Here is a 21,272-nt window from a genome sequence, read left to right on the forward strand (position 1 = left end):
AACCAAGTCCGATTAAATTCAATTATAAAAGGGGCTCAAATTTCCATCGTCCACTAGCTTTATGTTCATGATAAATGATCATTTGTGTGCCCAAACAAAGTTTAGTGCATGAATTGACAAGTCATGTTAGCAGGAACGAGGGTAATAAGTTAATTTCACATGTTTGGGATACCATCCATTTATGTTCATAAAATAAAATAAAATAATTTTCGGAATGGGCCGGCTGATTGTGAAAATGTCCAGAATTTACTGGATAACTAATAGCGATTGGGCCCTAAGTTAGCCAAAGAACTAAACCGTCTTTCCATCGGCAAACAAGGGCAAATACGTCCAATCGCTAATATCTGCCAAAACCCTAGCTCGCACGGCAGTTTGCACTATAAATAGAGCAGCACTTCCAATACCATAAAATATCACTACTCGCATCCTCTACATCGATCCAGCCTTCTCTGGAGGCAAGTAATCTGCCTCATTGCCATTTTAGATCTTCTTCCTATGTCATTGACGTGTGAAATTCGTTGTGTTTGGGATTTTTTTAGGGTTCTTCTGTCGGTTTACGTGTTATTTTGATTGTAGATTTACTAGGTGTGTAAGAGTTGTGTTCGGACTGATTAGAATATGTTAATCTGTGTTTGTTTGTATGTTTCGTCGAGTTTACCCATTCATTTCTCAATGTAAGTTGCTTCTGATTGCAGCTTGTTATTTCGTACCAAGGAATTCTTTGATTTTGTAGTTAGTACCATTTAAAGGGAGGTTTTTTTATTTTCTTCAAATAGTCCAACAAAATTACCTTTTTGGAAGCCTTTTGATTCGTTTAATTTATCGATCCTTCTCCCAATTGTTGGGAGCAGTTCGAGTTTCTAGAATTTGGGTTGGGATATTTTAGTTAGAAGATTGTTAATTTGTTTTATGTCATTTTAGAACTCGCAAGTGGTTGGTGCATGTTATCGATTGTAAATTGAGAACGTTTGCTATTTTTTAATCGGAAAGTAAGGTTGAATTTTTCGGTGGTAGAGGCTAAATATTGTTGGTGATTCGGTTCAGTAAATACTTTGTCTTTAATTTATGCAAATTGCCAAAAAAATACGTTTTTATTCCACGTGATTTGCTTGGATGTTCCCGTAATTTACGATGTTAACTCTTAAAAAATATCCAACCTTCAAATTAACCTATTATCGAACCCTTGTCACTGTCTTATTTTTATATTGAATGAATAAATCTCATTCAATGTGGTTTATGTTGCTGCAGCTTTACTCTCAGTGACCAATATGGGTAAGGAGAAGGTTCACATCAGCATTGTGGTCATTGGCCATGTCGACTCTGGGAAGTCAACTACCACCGGACATCTCATCTACAAGCTTGGTGGTATTGACAAGCGTGTGATTGAGCGGTTTGAGAAGGAAGCTGCTGAGATGAACAAGAGATCCTTCAAGTATGCATGGGTGCTTGACAAGCTCAAGGCTGAGCGTGAGCGTGGTATCACCATCGATATTGCTCTGTGGAAGTTCGAGACTACCAAATACTACTGTACCGTCATTGATGCTCCTGGTCACCGAGACTTCATTAAGAACATGATTACTGGTACTTCTCAGGCCGACTGTGCTGTGCTCATCATTGATTCTACCACTGGTGGTTTTGAGGCGGGTATTTCAAAGGATGGTCAAACTCGTGAGCATGCTCTTCTGGCTTTTACACTTGGAGTTAAGCAAATGATCTGCTGCTGTAACAAGGTATACAACTTTGTCATTTATATATTTTTATGCTTGAGGTATTTATTTTCATGAGTTCCTGGTTAGCGTTTAGATCATCTATTTTTTTGGAAGTTTGTTTAGATCAGCTAGTCGAGTAAACATGGCTTTGGAATGTTCTAATCGTTATATATACATTTCCTACTAAGTAGTGTTGGTAAAGTTTGATTTTTACTCATTTCTGTTGGATTTTTTAGCATTACCGGATTGAGATTGAACTTCCCGTAATATTTGTGTTCTATTTAAGTCGGTGTAATTAAAGATTTTTTGGCTTCTTTGATAAGAGCTCTGTTCTAAATTACATCAATTATATTCTGGTAACAGTGCTCTTTGTTTGAGGAGCATGCTTTTGTGTATTACACTTAGCTCTTATCCGTTCTAACTTATCACAATCTTTATGTATTTTAGATGGACGCCACCACTCCCAAGTACTCCAAGGGAAGGTATGATGAAATTGTTAAGGAAGTCTCTTCCTACTTGAAGAAGGTTGGGTACAACCCTGACAAGATTCCTTTTGTCCCGATATCTGGTTTTGAGGGTGACAACATGATCGAGAGGTCGACCAATCTTGACTGGTACAAAGGACCAACCCTCCTGGAAGCTCTCGACTTGATCCATGAGCCCAAGAGACCCTCAGACAAACCTCTACGTCTTCCTCTGCAAGATGTGTACAAGATTGGCGGTATTGGTACTGTTCCTGTTGGAAGAGTTGAAACCGGTGTCATCAAACCCGGTATGGTTGTTACCTTTGGTCCAACAGGGCTGACAACTGAGGTCAAGTCTGTTGAAATGCACCACGAGGCCCTCCCTGAAGCGCTTCCCGGTGACAATGTTGGTTTCAACGTTAAGAATGTCGCTGTGAAAGATCTCAAGCGTGGTTTTGTTGCTTCTAACTCAAAGGATGATCCTGCTAAGGAAGCGGCGAATTTCACATCCCAAGTGATTATCATGAACCACCCTGGGCAGATTGGCAACGGTTACGCCCCTGTTCTGGATTGCCACACCTCTCACATTGCTGTTAAATTTTCTGAGCTTGTGACCAAGATTGACCGTCGATCGGGCAAGGAGCTCGAGAAAGAGCCTAAATTCTTGAAGAATGGTGATGCTGGCTATGTCAAGATGATTCCCACAAAACCCATGGTTGTGGAAACCTTCGCGGAGTACCCACCCTTGGGACGTTTTGCGGTTAGGGACATGCGTCAGACTGTTGCTGTTGGTGTAATCAAGAGTGTGGAAAAGAAAGACCCAACTGGAGCTAAGGTTACAAAGGCTGCAGCCAAGAAGGGTGCCAAGTAACTTCTGAGGTTGTGCTTTAGTTTCCTGTTTTTTTGAAATTTTGCAGTTGCAACGTTAAAACGTGCTGTTTCTTTTCATGTGTTTGGTCTTACATTCATCGTTCTTGTTATTTGTTTTTTACAATTTTATGAATTGAGTTTGACATTGGACCAAATTAGCTACTTGATAATTCATGTAGTTTTTTCTTTTGCGTTGTGATATGCGTTAGTGTAAGGGTTTCTTCTCCCATTCTATTATTGGCGCATATGTTATTTTATATTATTATTATATATTAATTTACGAATAATTTTATTGTAGATTATTTTAATAATTTATATTGAATTTATCTTTTTAGAAACTCAAAATACCACATGCCTTAGAATTTCGACTAGTTTATTTTGGTAGTTTTTTTAATTGATTTCTATTATTTTATCCGATGCTCGCGGAGCGAAGGCCCAACGAAGCGGACTTCATCATAAAGAAATCATCCTGCTTCTGGCATTTCAGATTTCACACAGTAGACTCAAATGCAAACATCTTAGTTATGTTGATTGCAACGCAGTCTTCGATTGTATTTCATGAACCACTTGAAAGCAACCCTGATGATTAGTCATGAAATGAATATATTGAGCCAAGACCCATCACTGGCCCGACTACTAAGGAAAGTTGTGGTTGCTTCAATTGAACCATACCTCTGAATCATCTGTGATCGATCGAATCCCAGGAAATCTTCCTAATCAAATGAGAGTCACCACTCTTGGGTACTTGCCAAAAATCAACACAAAAAAGATAAATATAGCGAAACCATATAACACAAAGTGAATCTGGATGTCCCAGAAGACGCGAGCCAGCAAGACATTGTTTGTATGCTTAATTTTTTTTTTGGTTTTTATTGTTGTAAGCTGTTTCTAATTGCGGCTTATCACTTTCGAAGTGATCGAGTTTTTTTTTTTATTTGTACTAATATAGGAAGGTCTTTCAATTCTGCAAATAATCAACTTTTTGTGCACCCTTTGTGTTTGAATAAAATGATTTGATTTGGAGGAGAGAAATTATTTGAAAAATATTTGAATGATGAATTTGAAATGACAAATCTATCAAAACTAACTCTTTTTTTTTTTAATTAAAAAGGAGGTGGATTTGAAATACAAGCAATAAAGCTATAAATAGATTTGAAATTAAATCAATGATTTCGAAGTCTTCCATCCAAACAATTAAGTATGAATTACAAATGTATTTTTGTACTTTAGAGAATTAAGATCATAAACTTCAAATCAACCTCTCAAATATTTATTTTGTATTTCATGTTAATTACGATAACTCACAAATTCACCCAATAATGATCTTATTTGAAATTAATTATATTACTGATATATAAATAAGTAAGATATTAATTTAAGATTCGATATACTGTTTCATTGTTAATAATAAAAATATAATCAAATATATTTTATTTCAAATCCGTCTCTCCAAGCGCACCATTAGCATTTGGATAGATGAATTTGAATACATAGATTTATTTTTATTTTTTTTTTTGAAACGAATACATAGATTTATAAAATCCATTTTACGGTGAATTTCAAATCTGAATTAGTAATTTTTTAGACATTTGAGTGAATTTCAAATTTACTCCAATATGGAATGATTTCAAACTCTCCATTCAAATATTTTATCAAAAACAAATTTTTTTGATCCAAACGCAACTTAGATGCCGTTTAATTTGTCAATCTTAATGTATAACTAGTTATTCTGCACACGCGGTGCGTGTGTGTACAATTTTTTTTATAATTATCGAGAGACTAAAGTGAAATTCGACAAATTATCGAGGGATTAAAGTGCTATGTGAATTGTTGTAATTAAAAAAAATAAAAACAAAAGTGTTTGTTGAAATTTTAAAAAATAAAAAATTGTAATAGTGGTATCACAAAGCAAAATTAGAAGAATAAAAAATAGACTAAGACACTATTTTTGTCTCGAATTCTTAATAATAGTAATAGATTTGGATTTTTTGAAGTTCCAAAAACACATCTCAACGCGGCAGATATTCAAAGGGTGCAATACTTCAACGCCACACCGGCCGCAGGAGATAATAACCCTTTATATAAATCTCTGTACATACGTCTGTACATACGATTCCCTTCGAAAGTGAAGAAGAGTGGCCGAGCATAAACCCTAGCCGCTTCAAATTGAATAGGTATTTTTTTCCTTCCTTTCCATTCCGATATTATACCTTCTGAGTGGTGCTATTTTTTTGCGTCTTACTCTGTCCCAGTTATTGCTCAAGATCATTTTTGAGGTAGGATCTGATCCAAATGCTTCAGTTTTATGAAATAATTTTTTCGAAATCATCGATTGTTCACTGGATTTTATTTTATGAGTTGATGCGTTTGCATTTAATCTACAGTTTCTTCTGCATCATCTTTACTTCGATAAGCCGCAGCTAAATCTGGGAAAAAAAATCCCGGGTCGATATTAGTAGGAGTATAGTTTAACTTAATTTGGTCGAAGAGTCGGCTGGTTGTTTTAGCTACTCACAGGATTGACTTTCTTATACTGATAATGACTGTGTCAGGTTTTCTCTAGCAGTCCAACTCTTACTCTGTAAATTTCAACCTCAAATTGTCCATTGTTAAGGCTTTTGTTCTAAATTCTTTGTTACAGTTTTTCACGCAAATGGCACGCTTCGACAAAGTTGGGACTCTGTTGAAACACAGCATGTTCTCCAGAGCTGCATCAAATTACCAATTATCAATATTTAATGCGGCTCGCTGCATGTCCACGAGACTTTTTATTGGAGGTTTTTTTTTTCTGAAATGCTATAGAATTCCTGGCACATGTATTTTGTTCCCATGATCCGTGATATTAAATCTTTTTTTCCTCTTCGATAGGGCTCTCCTATGGTACTGATGATCAGTCTCTAAGAGATGCATTTTCCAGCTTTGGTGATGTAATTGATGGTGAGAAAATATTATGCAATGTCTTATCATTTTAGAATATTTTTATAACCAGCTGCAATTCATCATATTCCTTCACTTGAATCAATGTTGAAGCATTTATTCAGATATTACTTTGATGCTCGACCCATTTGGTTTTTTTCCATGATTTTCCCATTAATTTTTGCTTTGATCATCTTTCTTTTTCTTAAATTAGACTTAAATTCATTAACATTAAAAAGCCTCAACCTCGATAAAGTTGGGTCAGGGTAGGGTACATGAATATTATGTTTTCTTTGGGCTCTATTTTATATTAAAATTTTAATTAAAACTGTTCTTATTAACTTTTAAGATTTCAGTAGCCATTCTTAAAAGATAAATTATATTTTGTGTCTTTGTAAATACTATACTGTCTTTTGTGTCAGTTATCAATGCACATCATCCACACTTTGCTTTGTGTTTGTTTTGAGTACATTTGTATTGGCTCTTCCGACTTAGGCTCGGTTGCATCTTGGATTCAACATGTCTTTATATAGTTTTTCAGGTGTGTTAGCTGTGTTTCAGTTTTTTTGGATGTAATTTATATTAGAAACCTGAACCAGTCAGTCTGTGTCTGAAATTGGTGACTTTGCACTGCTTTACTGCGCTGTGTTAACGCATAAAGCCTTGAATATTTATTTTGTACAGCTAAGGTCATCACTGACAGAGACACTGGGAAGTCAAGAGGGTTTGGATTTGTGAATTACTCGAGTGATGAATCTGCCAACTCAGCAGTGTCAGCCATGGATGGACAGGTGAGGTTTTGTGTCAGTCTACTATTCCATGGTGGATCAGTGTGTGTTATAAGAAACGATGGGGTTATGCTCCAATATAAATGGAGGAAAAAATATTATGTGTCTTATGTACCTGTAGTAAGACACGGGATCACCATTTGATGCTAGGGAGAATAAAGTTGGAAATTGTATTTCTGTTTTCTAGGATATGCTTGTAAATTATGGCTAATCTTCGGTATTTTCTCTCTCTTCCTTCAGCAACTGAACGGGAGGAACATTCGGGTGAGTTATGCCCAAGAACGAACACCTCGCAGTAACTTCAACAATTCTGGTGGTTATGGTGGTGGATTTGGTGGTCGTGGAGCGGCAGATGATGGATTTTAAGCCACTTGTGGCTTGTTCTTTCATCTATATGGGCATGACTAGTTTGAATTTATGAAACTTTATCTGCATAATGTTGTTGGGTCATGCTTTTGCTTTCTTCCCCCCTTTCAGCCCATAAATGCTACATGTAATCGAGCCGAACTCTTGAATGTTTGAGCTTGACTCGTTTATTATCTAGTCGAGCTCGAACTTTATTTAATGAATATATTCATGTCTCACGAGCTCGTTCAAGCTTTTATCGAGTTTAAACGAACTTAATAAATATGAATTATATATATATATATATATATATATTAATTAAATTCATTAATAAATAAATTATATATATAGAGAAATATATAACATTTTTAATAAAATTTGTAATAAATAAATTTAATAGATTTTTCTATATGTATAATATGTAATGTGCTAATTCAATATACCAAATATCAAAATTAGTATTTTTTTCATCCAAGACATGATTCATGAACTTACCATCGAATTATACATACATGATATGAAATTAATGCGATACCCATTATGTTACAATATTAGTGTCTGAGCAAAAGAGCATTTTAACTCTTCGAATCATGCCAAAATAGAAGTGTCATTTGTATTGATCCCTTACTTGCTATTATAAAATTGAATTTAAAAATCAGAGAATAAACGTCTGCAACTCGTATCATTTGCGTTACACGATGGTTGGTTCCAATATGCTGCTAATCATGGCATCCGAATGTCAAAGCCAAATAATGCAATTGAATGACTGGATATTCACGTTTGTTGAGAGGATATTTAGCAAGGTCAAAGAGAAAAAGAAGATGTTGATGAGAAAGTTCGAGTTCCTACTGAAGTCAATGACAAAAATATTTAGCTAGTGTTGAGCTTATTTTAAGTGTTTCGAAATTCTGGTCAATGTTCTAATCAATGAAATGATTGAAAATTATATGTAAAAACACTTGAAATAAGTTCTTGTAAAAACTAACTCAGGACATCGCCAAGCTTCAAGCTGCCAGTGAAGTAAGTAACCTTTGTCTCTGCTATGAGATTCAGTTGTCTTGCGTTTTCTGTGATCATCTAGTGCTCTTTTATTTTGCTTTTATCTACGAAGAATGAAAGGGAAATCACCATCCAACACCTATTGGTCAAGCGTAATTTGGGTCCACTTGCAAACGGGCCTTTTAGCGGCGAGGTTGCTTTTTACCTGACAAATCGAATTCAGTCAAATCTTTTATTTCTTGAGACCAAGTTCGACTGGATAAAATTTATTTCTTGCGCTCAATTAGGGCAAAATTCAATTATGGTCCTGCAATTGTGTTATTTCGATCAATTTTATTCATTTTCGTCAAAATCATATAAATAAATGACTCATATCTTTGTTAAAATTTATAATTACGTTGTTAAATACACGTGTATATCTTTAAATTTTTTTAACTTATAAAAATTTAACAATAAAATTGATGATTTAATTATATTATTTTTTTGGGAGAATGACTAAAAAAAAACATAATTACATTGACAATTAATCCCCAACTAATGCTCGAAATCATTCAAGTGCTGAAACAAAGCGTAGGGCATAATTTTATATTTTGAGATTTACTACAAGTGTTATCAATATAACATCGGACAAACCCGAAAATATAATTAAGGGGAACCAGGGTAATAAATAAGCTAATTTCACTTGTTCCATTTATATTCATAAAATAAAATCATTTATAAAAAAGTTCATTTATTTTGGGAACGGGCTGACCATGAAAATGTCCAACAATAATAGTTAAAAAGGATTGGGCCATAAGCTCGCAAATGAACCAAGCCCGGTAAAAACAAGGGCAAATACGTCCAATCAGTAATTGATGCCAAAACCCTATATGGCTCGCTCGTTTGCAGTAAGTTGGAACGTTTGTTATTTTTTAATGAAAAAAATAAGGTTGATTATTTATAGAGGCTCAATATTGTTGGTGATTCATTTCAGGAATTTTCTTTAATTTATGCAAATTACCAAAAAATAATTTTTTATTCCATGTGATTTGCTTAGATATCCCAGTAGTTTCTGAGGTTGACTCTTCAAAATATCCAACCTTCATATTATCCACCTATTGAAGATTAAAATCCTTATCACCGTCTTATTTTTATGTTGAATGAATATTTCTCATTTAATGTGATTTACATTGCTGCAGCTTTACTCTCAGTAGGCAATATGGGTAAGGAGAAGATTCACATCAGCATTGTGGTCATTGGCCATGTCGACTCTGGGAAGTCAACTACCACCGGACATCTCATCTACAAACTTGGTGGTATTGACAAGCGTGTGATTGAGAGGTTCAAGAAGGAAGCTGCTGAGATGAACAAGAGATCCTTCAAGTATGCATGGGTGCTTGACAAGCTCAAGGCTGAGCGCGAGCGTGGTATCACCATCGATATTGCCCTGTGGAAGTTCGAGACTACCAGATACTACTGCACTGTCATTGATGCTCCAGGTCACGGAGACTTCATTAAAAACATGATTACTGGTACTTCTCAGGCCGACTGCGCTGTGCTCATCATCGATCTACCACTGGTGGTTTTGAGGCAGGTATTTCTAAGGATGGTCAAACTCGTGAGCATGCACTTCTGGCTTTCACACTCGGAGTTAAGCAAATGATCTGCTGCTGTAACAAGGTATACAACTTTGTCATTTATATATCTGTTGGTAAATTTTTATTCTTACTCTTTTCTGTGAGATTTTTAGCATTGCAGGATTCATATTGAACTTCCTGTAATATTTGTATTCTTAAATATTTGATAAAAGCTCTGTGCTAAATTACATTAACTGTATCGATCTCTATGTTTAAGGAGCATGCTTTTGTGTATTTTAGATGGATTCTTAGCTCTTATCCGTGCTAACTTATGACAATCTTTTTGTATTTTAGATGGACGCCACCACTCCCAAGTACTCCATTGCAAGGTATGATGAAATTGTCAAGGAAGTCTCTTCCTAATTGAAGAAGGTTGGGTACAACCCTGAAAAGATTCCTTTTGTTCCGATCTCTGGTTTTGAGGGCGACAATATGATCGAGAGGTCGAGCAATCTTGACTGGTACAAAGGACCCACCCTCTTGGAAGCTCTCGACTTGATCCAAGAGCCGAAGAGGCCCTCAGACAAAGCTCTCCGTCTTCCTCTGCAAGACGTGTACAAGATTGGGGGTATTGGGACTGTCCCTGTGGGAAGAGTTGAAACTGGTATAATCAAACCTGGTATGGTTGTTACCTTTGGTCCAACAGGGCTGACAACTGAGGTCAAGTCCATTGAAATGCACCATGAGGCCCTCCCGGAAGCGCTACCCGGTGACAATGTTGGCGTCAACGTTAAGAATGTCGCTATCAAAGATCTAAAGCGTGGTTTTGTTGTATCTAACTCAAAGGATGATCCTGCTAAGGAAGCTGCGAATATCACATCCCAATCATTATCATGAACCACCCTGGACAGATTAGCAACGGTTACGCCCCTGTTCTTGATTGACACACTTCTCACATCGCTGTCAAATTTTCTGAGCTTGTGACCAAGATTGACCGTCGATCTGGCAAGGAGCTCGAGAAAGGGCCTAAATTCTTGAAGAATGGTGATGCTGGCTACGTCAAGATGATTCCCACAAAACCCATGGTTGTGGAAACCTTCGCTGAGTACCCACCATTGGGGCGCTTTGCGGTTAGGGACATGCGTCAGACAGTTGCTGTTGGTGTAATCAAGAGTGTGGAAAAGAAAGACCCAACTGGAGCTAAAGTAACAAAGGCAGCAGCCAAGAAGGGTGCCAAGTTACTTGTGAGGTCATGCTTTAGTTTTCCTATTTGTTTCAAATTTTGCAGTTGCAACGATAAAAACGTTCTGTTTCTTTTTCATATGTTTGGTATTGCTTCTTCATCGTGCGGTTGGTGCTCTCAGAATTGGGTGCTGGATCGCCGGTGGCGGCTTCTTCTTATTTGTATTTGACAATTTCATGAATTGAGTTTCACATTGAATTTTGTCCAAATTTGCTGCTTGATAATTTATGTAGTTTCCAATAATGTTAGCATGGTAATTTGCGTCAGCGTGCGGTTTTTTGCGAATCTGTATTATTTTATATAAATTTACATTTTTTTTAATTATAAAATATTGATTTATATTATAAAAACATGTCTTTGAATTTGGATTAGTTTATTTAGGTAGTTTTTGAATTATTTCTATTATTTTCAATTTTCAATAAAAAAATACACTTTGCCAAGAAGTGGTTCCTAACCCTCTTGTTCTATCAATGTTATGCGCGCGCATATATGTATATATATAAAACATTATTTTTTTTTTTGTAAAAACGTAGGACTACATTTCTAATTTACATTATATTTTTAGTATATATATATATATACTAGGTATGGTGTCCTACCGAGGTTTATAGCATAACATATGAGTATTTATATATTTTTTAGAGTTATTAAATATGTGTTTATATTTGTGAGCATAATATTTTTTTTATGTTATTCTGTATTCGTATACAAACGATTATTATTACTATTTGACATTGTGTTTAACAAAGTGAAAAATATGAAAAACAAGGAATTTATAAAAAGTGAAAATGATTAGAAAAAATACTGAATTGGTATTGAAATAGGATAAGTTTGATAACATGTTGCAAATTTAATATAATGTATTGCTTTATCTTAAATATAATGAAGGATCTACTTCGTAAATAAGTTATTATAAATTCGAAAATAGAGTATCCGTATTTTGGTATTGGTTGTAAGGGTGCATGTTACATTTAATGATGTTTATGACGCAAATGAATTTATGAATATGGTAACTTTAATTTAAATATGTTGTAATATGAGCCATTAAACAATCAATAGGAGCACAAAGAAATTTGAAAAAATGTTAATGTACACATGATTTCAATATGTTTAATTTTTTTTTTTTGAATTTAGTTGATGGATTTATTAATTTTGTAACTTAGGGTTTTTTTAATAACATATAAACATGAGAGGTAATATTAATTTATAAGATAGCTGAATAAAAAAAATAACAATGATGGTCTAACAAAAGAAATTAAAGTATATGAATAAAAATTGTTTGGAGCTCGTATATATTAATCTAAAGTTTATAATACGTTTACGTACACGTATAATGACTAAGCATTTTCGATAACATAAGATAAATATTTTATTATTCATTTAACCCTTACATCTATTGCACGCAAACATGTACAACTTTAGTGTATGTAATCTTCACAATGGATTTTGTTTGTAATTTCTCTTACCCCATACATACTTATATGCTTTATTTATTATGTAACGCTTAACATACTTGTTATGTTATAAATTTTCGATATCCATCCTTTGCTAACTACAAATTCAGTATATGAACCAAGTTCAATAGAAAGCAATCTTTACTATACATGTATTGGATATGAACAATATCAATATAACTATCTATTTTAGAAAGATGTGAAAAAACTAAATGAAAGCGTTTACTCCAGTCCAATATAGGACATCTTACGAAAAATGCTGAACATGAAATCAAAATCATTGCTCCTACTAAACTATGCAACAGACATTGAAACAATCCTAAATACAACGAACTCTATCAAAACAACCATGTACATTAAATGAATAATAAAATATTTATCTTATGTTATCGAAAATGCTTAGTCGTTATACATGTGCGTAAACGTATTATAAACTTTAGATTAATACGAGATCCAAATAATTTTTATTCATATACTTTAATTCCTTTTATTAGCCCATCATTGTTATCATTTTTATTCAGTTGTCTTATAAATTAATATTAACTATCATGTTTATATGTCATAAAAAAATCCTAAGTTACAAAATTCATAAATCCAACAACTAAATTCTAAAAAAAAAAGTTAAACATATTAAAATCATGTCTATATTAACAATTTTTCAAATTTCTTTGATTACCCTAAAATTTTTTGTGCTCCTATTGATTGTTTAATAACTCATGTTACAACTTATATTTAAGTTAAAGTTACCACATTCATGAATTCATTGGTGTCAACAACAGCGTTAAATGTAACACCCTTACAACTAATACCAAAATACGGATACTCTATTTTCGAATTTATAATAACTTATTTATGAAGTAGATCCTTCATTATATTTAAGATAAACCAATACATTATATTCAATTTGCAACATGCAGTTATTAAACTTTTCCTATTTAAACACCAATTCAGTCTTTTTCTAACCATTTTCACTTTTATAAATTTCTTATTTTTCATATTTTTCACTTTGTTAAACACAATGTCAATTTGTAATAATAATCGTTTGAATACGAATACAAAAGAACATAAAAAAAATACTATATTTTCAAATATAAACACATAATTAGTAACTCTAACAAAAAAATATAAATATTCATATGTTAATTATACACCTAGGTAGGACACCAATGCCCATAACTAGTATTTGATGAATTTGTGCAAAGAAACGGACTTGCCCAAATCATTAAATATCTTCACAAGTTTCTTTCCACGCGGACAATTTTGACTCCTCCGTTTACTGAATTTTCATTCTCGAAAACGTACAGGTTAAGGTAATTATATTTATAACACAAAAAATTATGTTGAAATTTTACATGGGAACTTGGAACACGGCAGTAGAATCTACTCAAAAATTCAGCATATTTCATGTCACGAGAACAACAGCCAGGATATAATTCAAATGTAATATTACAAAATAGAGTAGCCCTATTTACAGATCTACACACACATACAAGAACAGCAACCAGGATCTTATTCGAATACAGGAGGTTTCCGCTGCGGAGCTCCAGTCAACCAAGTACAAAATAATCCATCTTCTCCACAGGCAGGTTCAATACTGATGTCCCAACCTACCATATGCAAGTCAAAGATGCTCAAGATAAACTTGAATACTAACTTGAAACATAATTCTATATCATACTGGTGATACAATTGGACCGTTTTAAGAAACATTGAAATTATTTCATTGAGATGATCTGATGTTTTTCTCATTGATCGCGACTATGAGTATAGATGTTCGAATACATCAAGAATCTAAGTTGAGCTCAAATTATGGTGGTTGATAACTTGTGTGCCACCTTGTGCTTCTTAAATAAACTAATGACCTCAAGCAGAGCATTTGCTCAATATCACTCGATAACACGAACCTTAATCGAATAAGAACTTCAATTCAAGGAAAAAATAATTCAATTTTTCTAATTTCGATCGCTCGTTTTCGCATCGGCCTCCTCGAACTTACCCGTCGATTTATCAGCATCTGATTCGGAAGATGTCGCTGCGATGTTTGAGGAGGCATCTTTCGTCGTCGGATCCGAATCCAGCTCCAAGAGGTTTCTAGGGTTTTCGATTTTGATAGCAGCCGCCGCCGCCGCCATAGCAGGTGCGTATGCGGAGTTTTTCTATGTGTATGTTAGAGCATGAAGTAAGCCGAATGAAGCCTAAAGTCGACAGAAATGGCAGATGAATTCCTCACGGTTGCGAGTAGATCAATTTTGGCCTTGATTCCGAACTCAAGAAATAATAAACAAGTGAAGAGAATGTTAGAAAGAAAGAAAGGAAAGAAGAGGAGAAAGATACTCACATGTGCTTTTTCAACATGGCCCACAGATTGCTCTGCTTTGTTTGGTGCGATGGAGAGAGAAGAACATTACACGTATATATTTGTTTACCTACTACCGTACCGAAACTAGCCGCTTCTAACTTATTCCCGCTTTAAGTACAAGTACAGTAGAGATATATATATATATATATATATTAAAAAAAAACATTATTTTTTTTGTAAAAACGTAGGACTACATTTCTAATTAAATTATATTTTTAAGTTTCTGTTTGCCAATCCTTTTATGTTCAAGTATATGAAGACTAAAATTAATTAATATGCCTAATAGGATGATAGATAATGCAGATTTCTGAAATGTTATTTGGAGTCGAAATTTTCTTTATGTTTGTCTATTTATACTTGTTATTATGACAAACCCACTTGGACGTTTCTTGTTATTACAAAACAAACCCACTCTGTGTAAGTGATAAATATCTAGTGTATAAAGAACTTCTTGTAAGAAAAAAAAGATTCATCGAATTAGAACAAAAATAAGAAAATTTAGCTAGACTATGAACAACATTATTGGCTTATCGTCGCATGTGCCTAATCTCAAGATCCATTAGTCGAAAGGAGATTTTGAATTTGGTAGGTCAATGAGCTCTCATGGTCGAAATACTAATTAGCTGTAGTTATTGGGATAAAATTATCCACTATACTTGATATTTCAAATCGTATTATATTTTGCTCAAATAACTCGTTTGCACAAATATTAAAAATTAACGCATCAAATATTATATAAGCATAATACAATAAATTATCGCTAAATATTCCTAAATTTTTTAAAAATATATATATTTCAAGCACGATAAATGATTAAAACAATTTGTTTTATTTTTATAAAAAAATAGATCAATCAAAAATTTTTTTTTTGTGATTTATTGTATTTTGTTTATAAATAATTTTTGATGCATTTAACTTTTAATAATCCATGCAAATAAGATTTATTTGAGCAGAGAAAATTGCAATACAATTTGGAATAACAAATGCAATAAATGATTTCGTCTCACAATCACACTTGGAGATGTCTAAAAATTCATTAGTAGAATGTGAGGAGTTTTATTTATAAATTTTGTAAAGTTGTATGTCTTGTCATGAATGACTACAACATTTGAATGATGAAATGACAGATCTTTTCATTGACAACTTTGCATTGAAGGGGTATGACCCACCCTTCAAGCTTTCCACATATTTTTTTCTTGTATTTTTAATATATATATATATATCCCGACAAGGCGACAAGAAATGTAGACAAATGCTTATGTCGCTGGTCAAAGTAATATGATTTTATGTGTGAAATCATTAGAGAAAATGAGAAGAAAAAAACAACCTTTACCACAAGTTATTCCCACAAAAAAACTACATAGAATATTTTTCCAGCAAAAATCAAAATCCGCATCCATTTTTCAACTCAGTATACTCGACCCTCAGCTAAACAAGTTTTAGGCGACCAATTTTAGTTTTGGATAAAGAAAAGACCGAAACTGAGAAAAAATACAAGTTACTAAACCAAGAAGAGAATTAAAATTGAAAAAATAAGAGTCACGAGATCAAAAATATAAATTTCTCCTTATAAATTCTATTTGTAGACGCTGATATTTAATGGTATTGATGCATGCAAATGGTATGAAGACGGAAGAGCCAAATAAAAATAAGTGCCATGCCGTTAACGCTACTTGGACACCAAGTTAAGCCAAACTAAACAAGCTTTGAATTCAATTTTATATTTTGTTTAGTGGCAGATGGGAAATATCAATATAGATTATAATACTAAATGCTCGTACGATACATAATTTTTTAGAAATTATATTGACAAAAACTTGTGTGAGACGGTTTCACGGGTCGTATTTTGTGAGACAGATATCTTATTTGAATCATCCATAAAAAAATATTACTTTTTATAATAATAATATTACTTTTTATTATGAATATCAATATAATCAACCCGTTTCACAGATAAAAATTCGTGAGATCGTATCATGTAACTACTCATACTTATTACATAAAAAAAATTCTACTTGGGCCCTAAGTTAGCGAAGGACTAAACAGTCATTCCCTGGTCAACCTGAAGGGTAAATACGTCTAATCAGTGAATAATGTATGGCCACGTGCCCCAGCTTTGCTTACCCTCTGCAGTATAAATATCCCATTTTGTGGACACTCTGCATCCTAAAAACTCCAGTGCATTCTTCTCGACCGGTAATATTATTTTACTTCCTGAAATATGTGATAGTTTTTTATAGACTAGACTAGATCTTGCTTCTATGCCTTTTATTGATGAGAATTACTGTTTTTTGGATTGTTTTTGGTGTTTTGCTGTTAATTTACGTGTTCTTGAATTCAAGAATTGTTAATTTGTAAATGTTTTGTGATCAGACTGGTTTGGAATTGAGGATTTGCAAGTTTAATAATTTTTTTTCCGTGTCTGCTGTTCTAAGCTGTTTCAAATTTCCGCTTGTTACTTTCAATTCGAGGAAGTTCTTTTATTTGTACTGATATAGGAAGGTCTTTCAATTTCTTCAAATAATCCAATTTAGTGAACGTTTGTTTGGATCCGTTTAAATTTTCAATATTTCTGGATAATTCAGATTTTTAGAAGTTGTGTCGGGATTGATTGTAAATTGAGAATTTTATCTTGTGAGGTTCTTGATCATTTTAAATCTTAGAAAACACAGGCTGGTTTGGTTTGGTTTGGTTTGGTTTGGTTTTGTTTTGTTTTGTTTTGTTTTGTTTTGTTTTTTCTTGTTTTGGTATCGAATCCTTGAATTATGTATTTTATTTTTGGAGATCGCTACAAAATAAATTTTTAATCCATGTGACTGATTTAAATATTCCAGTAATTTTTTTGATGAATTTTTTACAAATTTCCATCCTTGAAATTATCCAGTTATATAATCCCTGTTGTCATTTTATTTTAGGTTGAATGAATATTTCTCATTCAATGTGATTTACGTTGCTGCAGCTTAACTCTAAGTAGCCAATATGGGTAAGGAGAAGATTCACATCAGCATTGTGGTGATTGGCCATGTCGACTCTGGGAAGTCAACTACCACTGGTCATCTCATCTACAAGCTTGGGGGTATCGACAAGCGGGTGATTGAGAGGTTTGAGAAGGAAGCTGCTGAGATGAACAAAAGATCCTTCAAGTATGCATGGGTGCTTGACAAGCTCAAGGCTGAGCGTGAGCGTGGTATCACCATCGACATTGCTCTGTGGAAGTTCGAGACTACCAAATACTACTGCACTGTCATTGATGCTCCTGGTCACCGTGACTTTATTAAGAACATGATTACTGGAACTTCTCAGGCCGATTGTGCTGTGCTCATCATCGATTCAACCACTGGTGGTTTTGAGGCAGGTATTTCTAAGGATGGTCAAACTCGTGAGCATGCACTTCTGGCTTTCACACTTGGAGTTCGGCAAATGATCTGCTGCTGTAACAAGGTATACATCTTTGTCATTTATATATTTTTATGCTTGTGGTATTTATTTTAATGAGTTCCTGATTAATATTGAGATCAGTTGTTTTTATTTTTTGAAGTTTAGATCAGCTATCGAGTAAACATGGCTGTTGAATGTTTTATTCATTATCCTACTTCATAATGTTGGTAAAGTTTTTTGACTTTACACTTTTCTGTGGGATTTTTGAGCATTGCACGATTGAGATTGATTTTCCTGTAATGTTTGTATTCTATTTAAGTGGGCACACTTGAAGATTTGTTGGCTAATTTGATAAGAGCTCTGTTCTAAATTACATCAATTATATTCTGGTAACCGTGCTCTTTGTTTGAGGAGCATGCTTTTGTGTATTCTAGATTGATGCTTATCTCTTATCCGTGCTAACTTGTGACAATCTTTTTGTATTTTAGATGGACGCTACCACTCCCAAGTACTCCAAGGCAAGGTATGATGAAATTGTCAAGGAAGTCTCTTCCTACTTGAAGAAGGTTGGGTACAACCCTGAAAAGATTCCTTTTGTTCCGATCTCTGGTTTTGAGGGCGACAATATGATCGAGAGGTCGAGCAATCTTGACTGGTACAAAGGACCCACCCTCTTGGAAGCTCTCGACTTGATCCAAGAGCCGAAGAGGCCCTCAGACAAAGCTCTCCGTCTTCCTCTGCAAGACGTGTACAAGATTGGGGGTATTGGGACTGTCCCTGTGGGAAGAGTTGAAACTGGTATAATCAAACCTGGTATGGTTGTTACCTTTGGTCCAACAGGGCTGACAACTGAGGTCAAGTCTGTTGAAATGCACCACGAGGCCCTCCCTGAAGCGCTTCCCGGTGACAATGTTGGTTTCAACGTTAAGAATGTCGCTGTGAAAGATCTCAAGCGTGGTTTTGTTGCATCTAACTCAAAAGATGATCCTGCTAAGGAAGCTGCGAATTTCACATCCCAAGTCATTATCATGAACCACCCTGGACAGATCGGCAACGGATATGCCCCTGTTCTTGATTGCCACACTTCTCACATCGCTGTCAAATTTGCGGAGCTTGTGACGAAGATTGACCGTCGATCAGGCAAAGAGATCGAGAAAGAGCCTAAATTCTTGAAGAATGGTGATTCTGGCTATGTCAAGATGATTCCCACAAAACCCATGGTTGTGGAAACCTTCTCCGAGTACCCACCCTTGGGACGTTTTGCAGTTAGGGACATGCGTCAGACTGTCGCTGTTGGAGTAATCAAGAGTGTGGAAAAGAAAGACCCTACTGGTGCTAAGGTGACGAAGGCAGCAGCCAAGAAGGGTGCCAAGTGACTTGTGAATGCAAGCTTTGCTCTTCCTATCTGTCAAAACTTTACTATTTCGGCGAAAGAAACGTGTTGTGTCTTATTCGTAGTTATGGTTTCTTGTTCTTTTTTTAAGTGTGTTTTTGCTTCACCGTGCTGTTGTGGCTCTCAGAATTGGGTGCTGGATCGCCGGTGGCGTCTCTTCTCGTTACCGTACTTTTGACAATGTGTTCTACCTTTGTTATAAATAAGTTTGTACTACATTGAACAAATTTGCATCTTGATATTTTCTGTAATATGCTCGAGTATTTTTCTATTTTCTATTTCGTTTTTAATTGTGTCTACTTTGTTATGTTTTTTTTTTGTTTTTTTTTTTATAGTAAAAACATCGCCGGAAGTGGGGGATAAGGCGGAACCATACCAGTATATACAACAAAAGAGCTGAACAAATAACACCTAATGGGAGAGGGACAAGGCCAAGACCTATGCAAAAAGGCTATACAATCATAACATCAAAGCATAAATAAAGACATACTACAACAGGGTAAAACGAAAAAAAATAGAACAAAAAGCAAACAAACCAGCGGGTGCCCCGGAATACATCGAACAAAATAAAACAAAATGGTGGGCAAGGAGAACTCTGCAGTGAACGCCCACCACAAATCGCCCAAAAGACGAAAAACAATATCATCCTGGATCAGGAGGTCGCCCATAGGGCAAACCCGCCTAAGCCGCCTTCTGTCTGTAATACCGCCGCTGCTGAGATCGCGTACGGCCGGGAAGCGGTAAAGATAAACAGGCAGTGGTAGAAGAAGACACATCACCCTCCTCACATCCCACACTCCCTGAACCCACCGCAAATGAAGTCATCATAAGAGAAGCAGGAGTATCAACCACATAATCCTGAACAGCAGGAGCAGGCTCAACCACCGGAACCGGAACAACCACAGGTTCAGAAACAACTGCAACAACAGGAGACACCACATCAACCATATCTGTGGCCTGAGATGAGATAACCGGAGCCACAACTACTGGAGATAGATACCCTCCTCTAGCATTCTGCTCCGTCGTGAGCTTACTCAAAAGAGACTTGACCTTTAAGGGACGGGTTTTCACAACACCCGAAGACTCACCAGGACCAGAATCATTAGGTAAATCCTGCAGGACCTCATAATAATTCTTCGTAGAAATAGGCCTATTCGGATCTTTCCTCATAACAGGCCGACGCCGTGGACGCTTAGAAACATGCCCTGTAAAATCAGTAACACTGGACGGTGGCTGATCAGAATTAACCCCCTGAGGCTGCTCACTAGGATCCTGAGGTGGGGAATCAGAAACAACACCCTTACCATGAGGTCGGGTACGGCGCGGGCGAGAAGACTTGCCATTACGGGAGCAAAAATCAATTGAATGGCCCAATAACTGGCAATGAGAACAATAATGGGGAACTTGCTCATAGATCACCTCCACAACCTGACTATGATCACCCCAACCCACCCAAATACGCTCCGGACGAGCCTGAAGAACATCGACCTCAACTAAGACTCTAGCAAAAGAACCTCTAGTCCCATCAGCGGTAATCTCATCAATCTTAACTGGATTACCTAAAATCTTAGCAATAGGAAACAAGCTCTGTTTAGCATAAAGATGCAAGGGCAAATCAATAAACCTGACCCAAACAGGAGCAATGGGAGAATTCGGGAGTCTACTTTGTTATGTTCTTAATTCTTGATAACAGTTGCTTTAGTTTTCATTTTACCGCGAGACAGATTTTCATGAATTAAGTAAATGGCATTTTGTTCGGCATTTATTCCCCCAATGATTTTCGGAGATTTGGTCGGAA

The 21,272-nt window shown here is 35.2% G+C and overlaps 3 protein-coding genes and 1 pseudogene across 6 annotated transcripts in view; all 4 read left to right on the plus strand.

The window, feature by feature from the left end:
• The window catches only part of LOC140978502 (glycine-rich RNA-binding protein 2, mitochondrial-like), a 98,305-nt gene extending 90,919 nt beyond the window's left edge, over window positions 1-7,386 (plus strand). Inside the window, exons 1-5 of one of the 2 annotated variants that reach the window (XM_073443616.1) lie at window positions 5,094-5,217; window positions 5,685-5,820; window positions 5,912-5,980; window positions 6,644-6,750; window positions 6,988-7,386. In XM_073443616.1, coding sequence (XP_073299717.1) covers window positions 5,697-5,820; window positions 5,912-5,980; window positions 6,644-6,750; window positions 6,988-7,113 — 426 coding nt within the window. In that variant the 5' untranslated portion in view covers window positions 5,094-5,217; window positions 5,685-5,696 and the 3' untranslated portion in view covers window positions 7,114-7,386. Of the gene's footprint in view, window positions 1-5,093; window positions 5,218-5,684; window positions 5,821-5,911; window positions 5,981-6,643; window positions 6,751-6,987 lie in introns of those variants that run through there. The other variant, XM_073443617.1, reaches the window with a different exon arrangement.
• On the plus strand, window positions 354-10,997 carry LOC140978500 (elongation factor 1-alpha-like). Of its 3 annotated transcripts, XM_073443614.1 has the most exons (4): window positions 626-674; window positions 1,249-1,730; window positions 2,157-3,063; window positions 10,909-10,997. In XM_073443614.1, the coding sequence occupies exons 1-3, from the start codon at window positions 641-643 to the stop codon at window positions 3,042-3,044; spliced, it is 1,404 nt and encodes a 467-aa protein (XP_073299715.1). In that variant the 5' UTR covers window positions 626-640; the 3' UTR covers window positions 3,045-3,063; window positions 10,909-10,997. The 3 variants fall into 3 exon arrangements, with proteins under 3 accessions (XP_073299716.1, XP_073299715.1, XP_073299714.1); XM_073443615.1 differs by lacking the exons at window positions 626-674; window positions 10,909-10,997 and adding an exon at window positions 354-455 and having other exon boundaries at window positions 2,157-3,082; XM_073443613.1 differs by lacking the exon at window positions 10,909-10,997 and having other exon boundaries at window positions 2,157-3,082.
• Window positions 9,210-11,094, plus strand: LOC140978499 (elongation factor 1-alpha-like; annotated as a pseudogene).
• Window positions 11,095-16,816: 5,722 nt separating this feature from the next.
• On the plus strand, window positions 16,817-19,745 carry LOC140978503 (elongation factor 1-alpha-like). Its single transcript, XM_073443618.1, has 3 exons — window positions 16,817-16,899; window positions 17,663-18,144; window positions 18,570-19,745. The coding sequence occupies exons 2-3, from the start codon at window positions 17,683-17,685 to the stop codon at window positions 19,455-19,457; spliced, it is 1,350 nt and encodes a 449-aa protein (XP_073299719.1). The 5' UTR covers window positions 16,817-16,899; window positions 17,663-17,682; the 3' UTR covers window positions 19,458-19,745.
• Window positions 19,746-21,272: the final 1,527 nt, after the last annotated feature.

This window comes from Primulina huaijiensis, chromosome 6 (genome assembly GCF_012295235.1).
Source record: "Primulina huaijiensis isolate GDHJ02 chromosome 6, ASM1229523v2, whole genome shotgun sequence".
Classification (NCBI taxonomy): domain Eukaryota; kingdom Viridiplantae; phylum Streptophyta; class Magnoliopsida; order Lamiales; family Gesneriaceae; genus Primulina; species Primulina huaijiensis.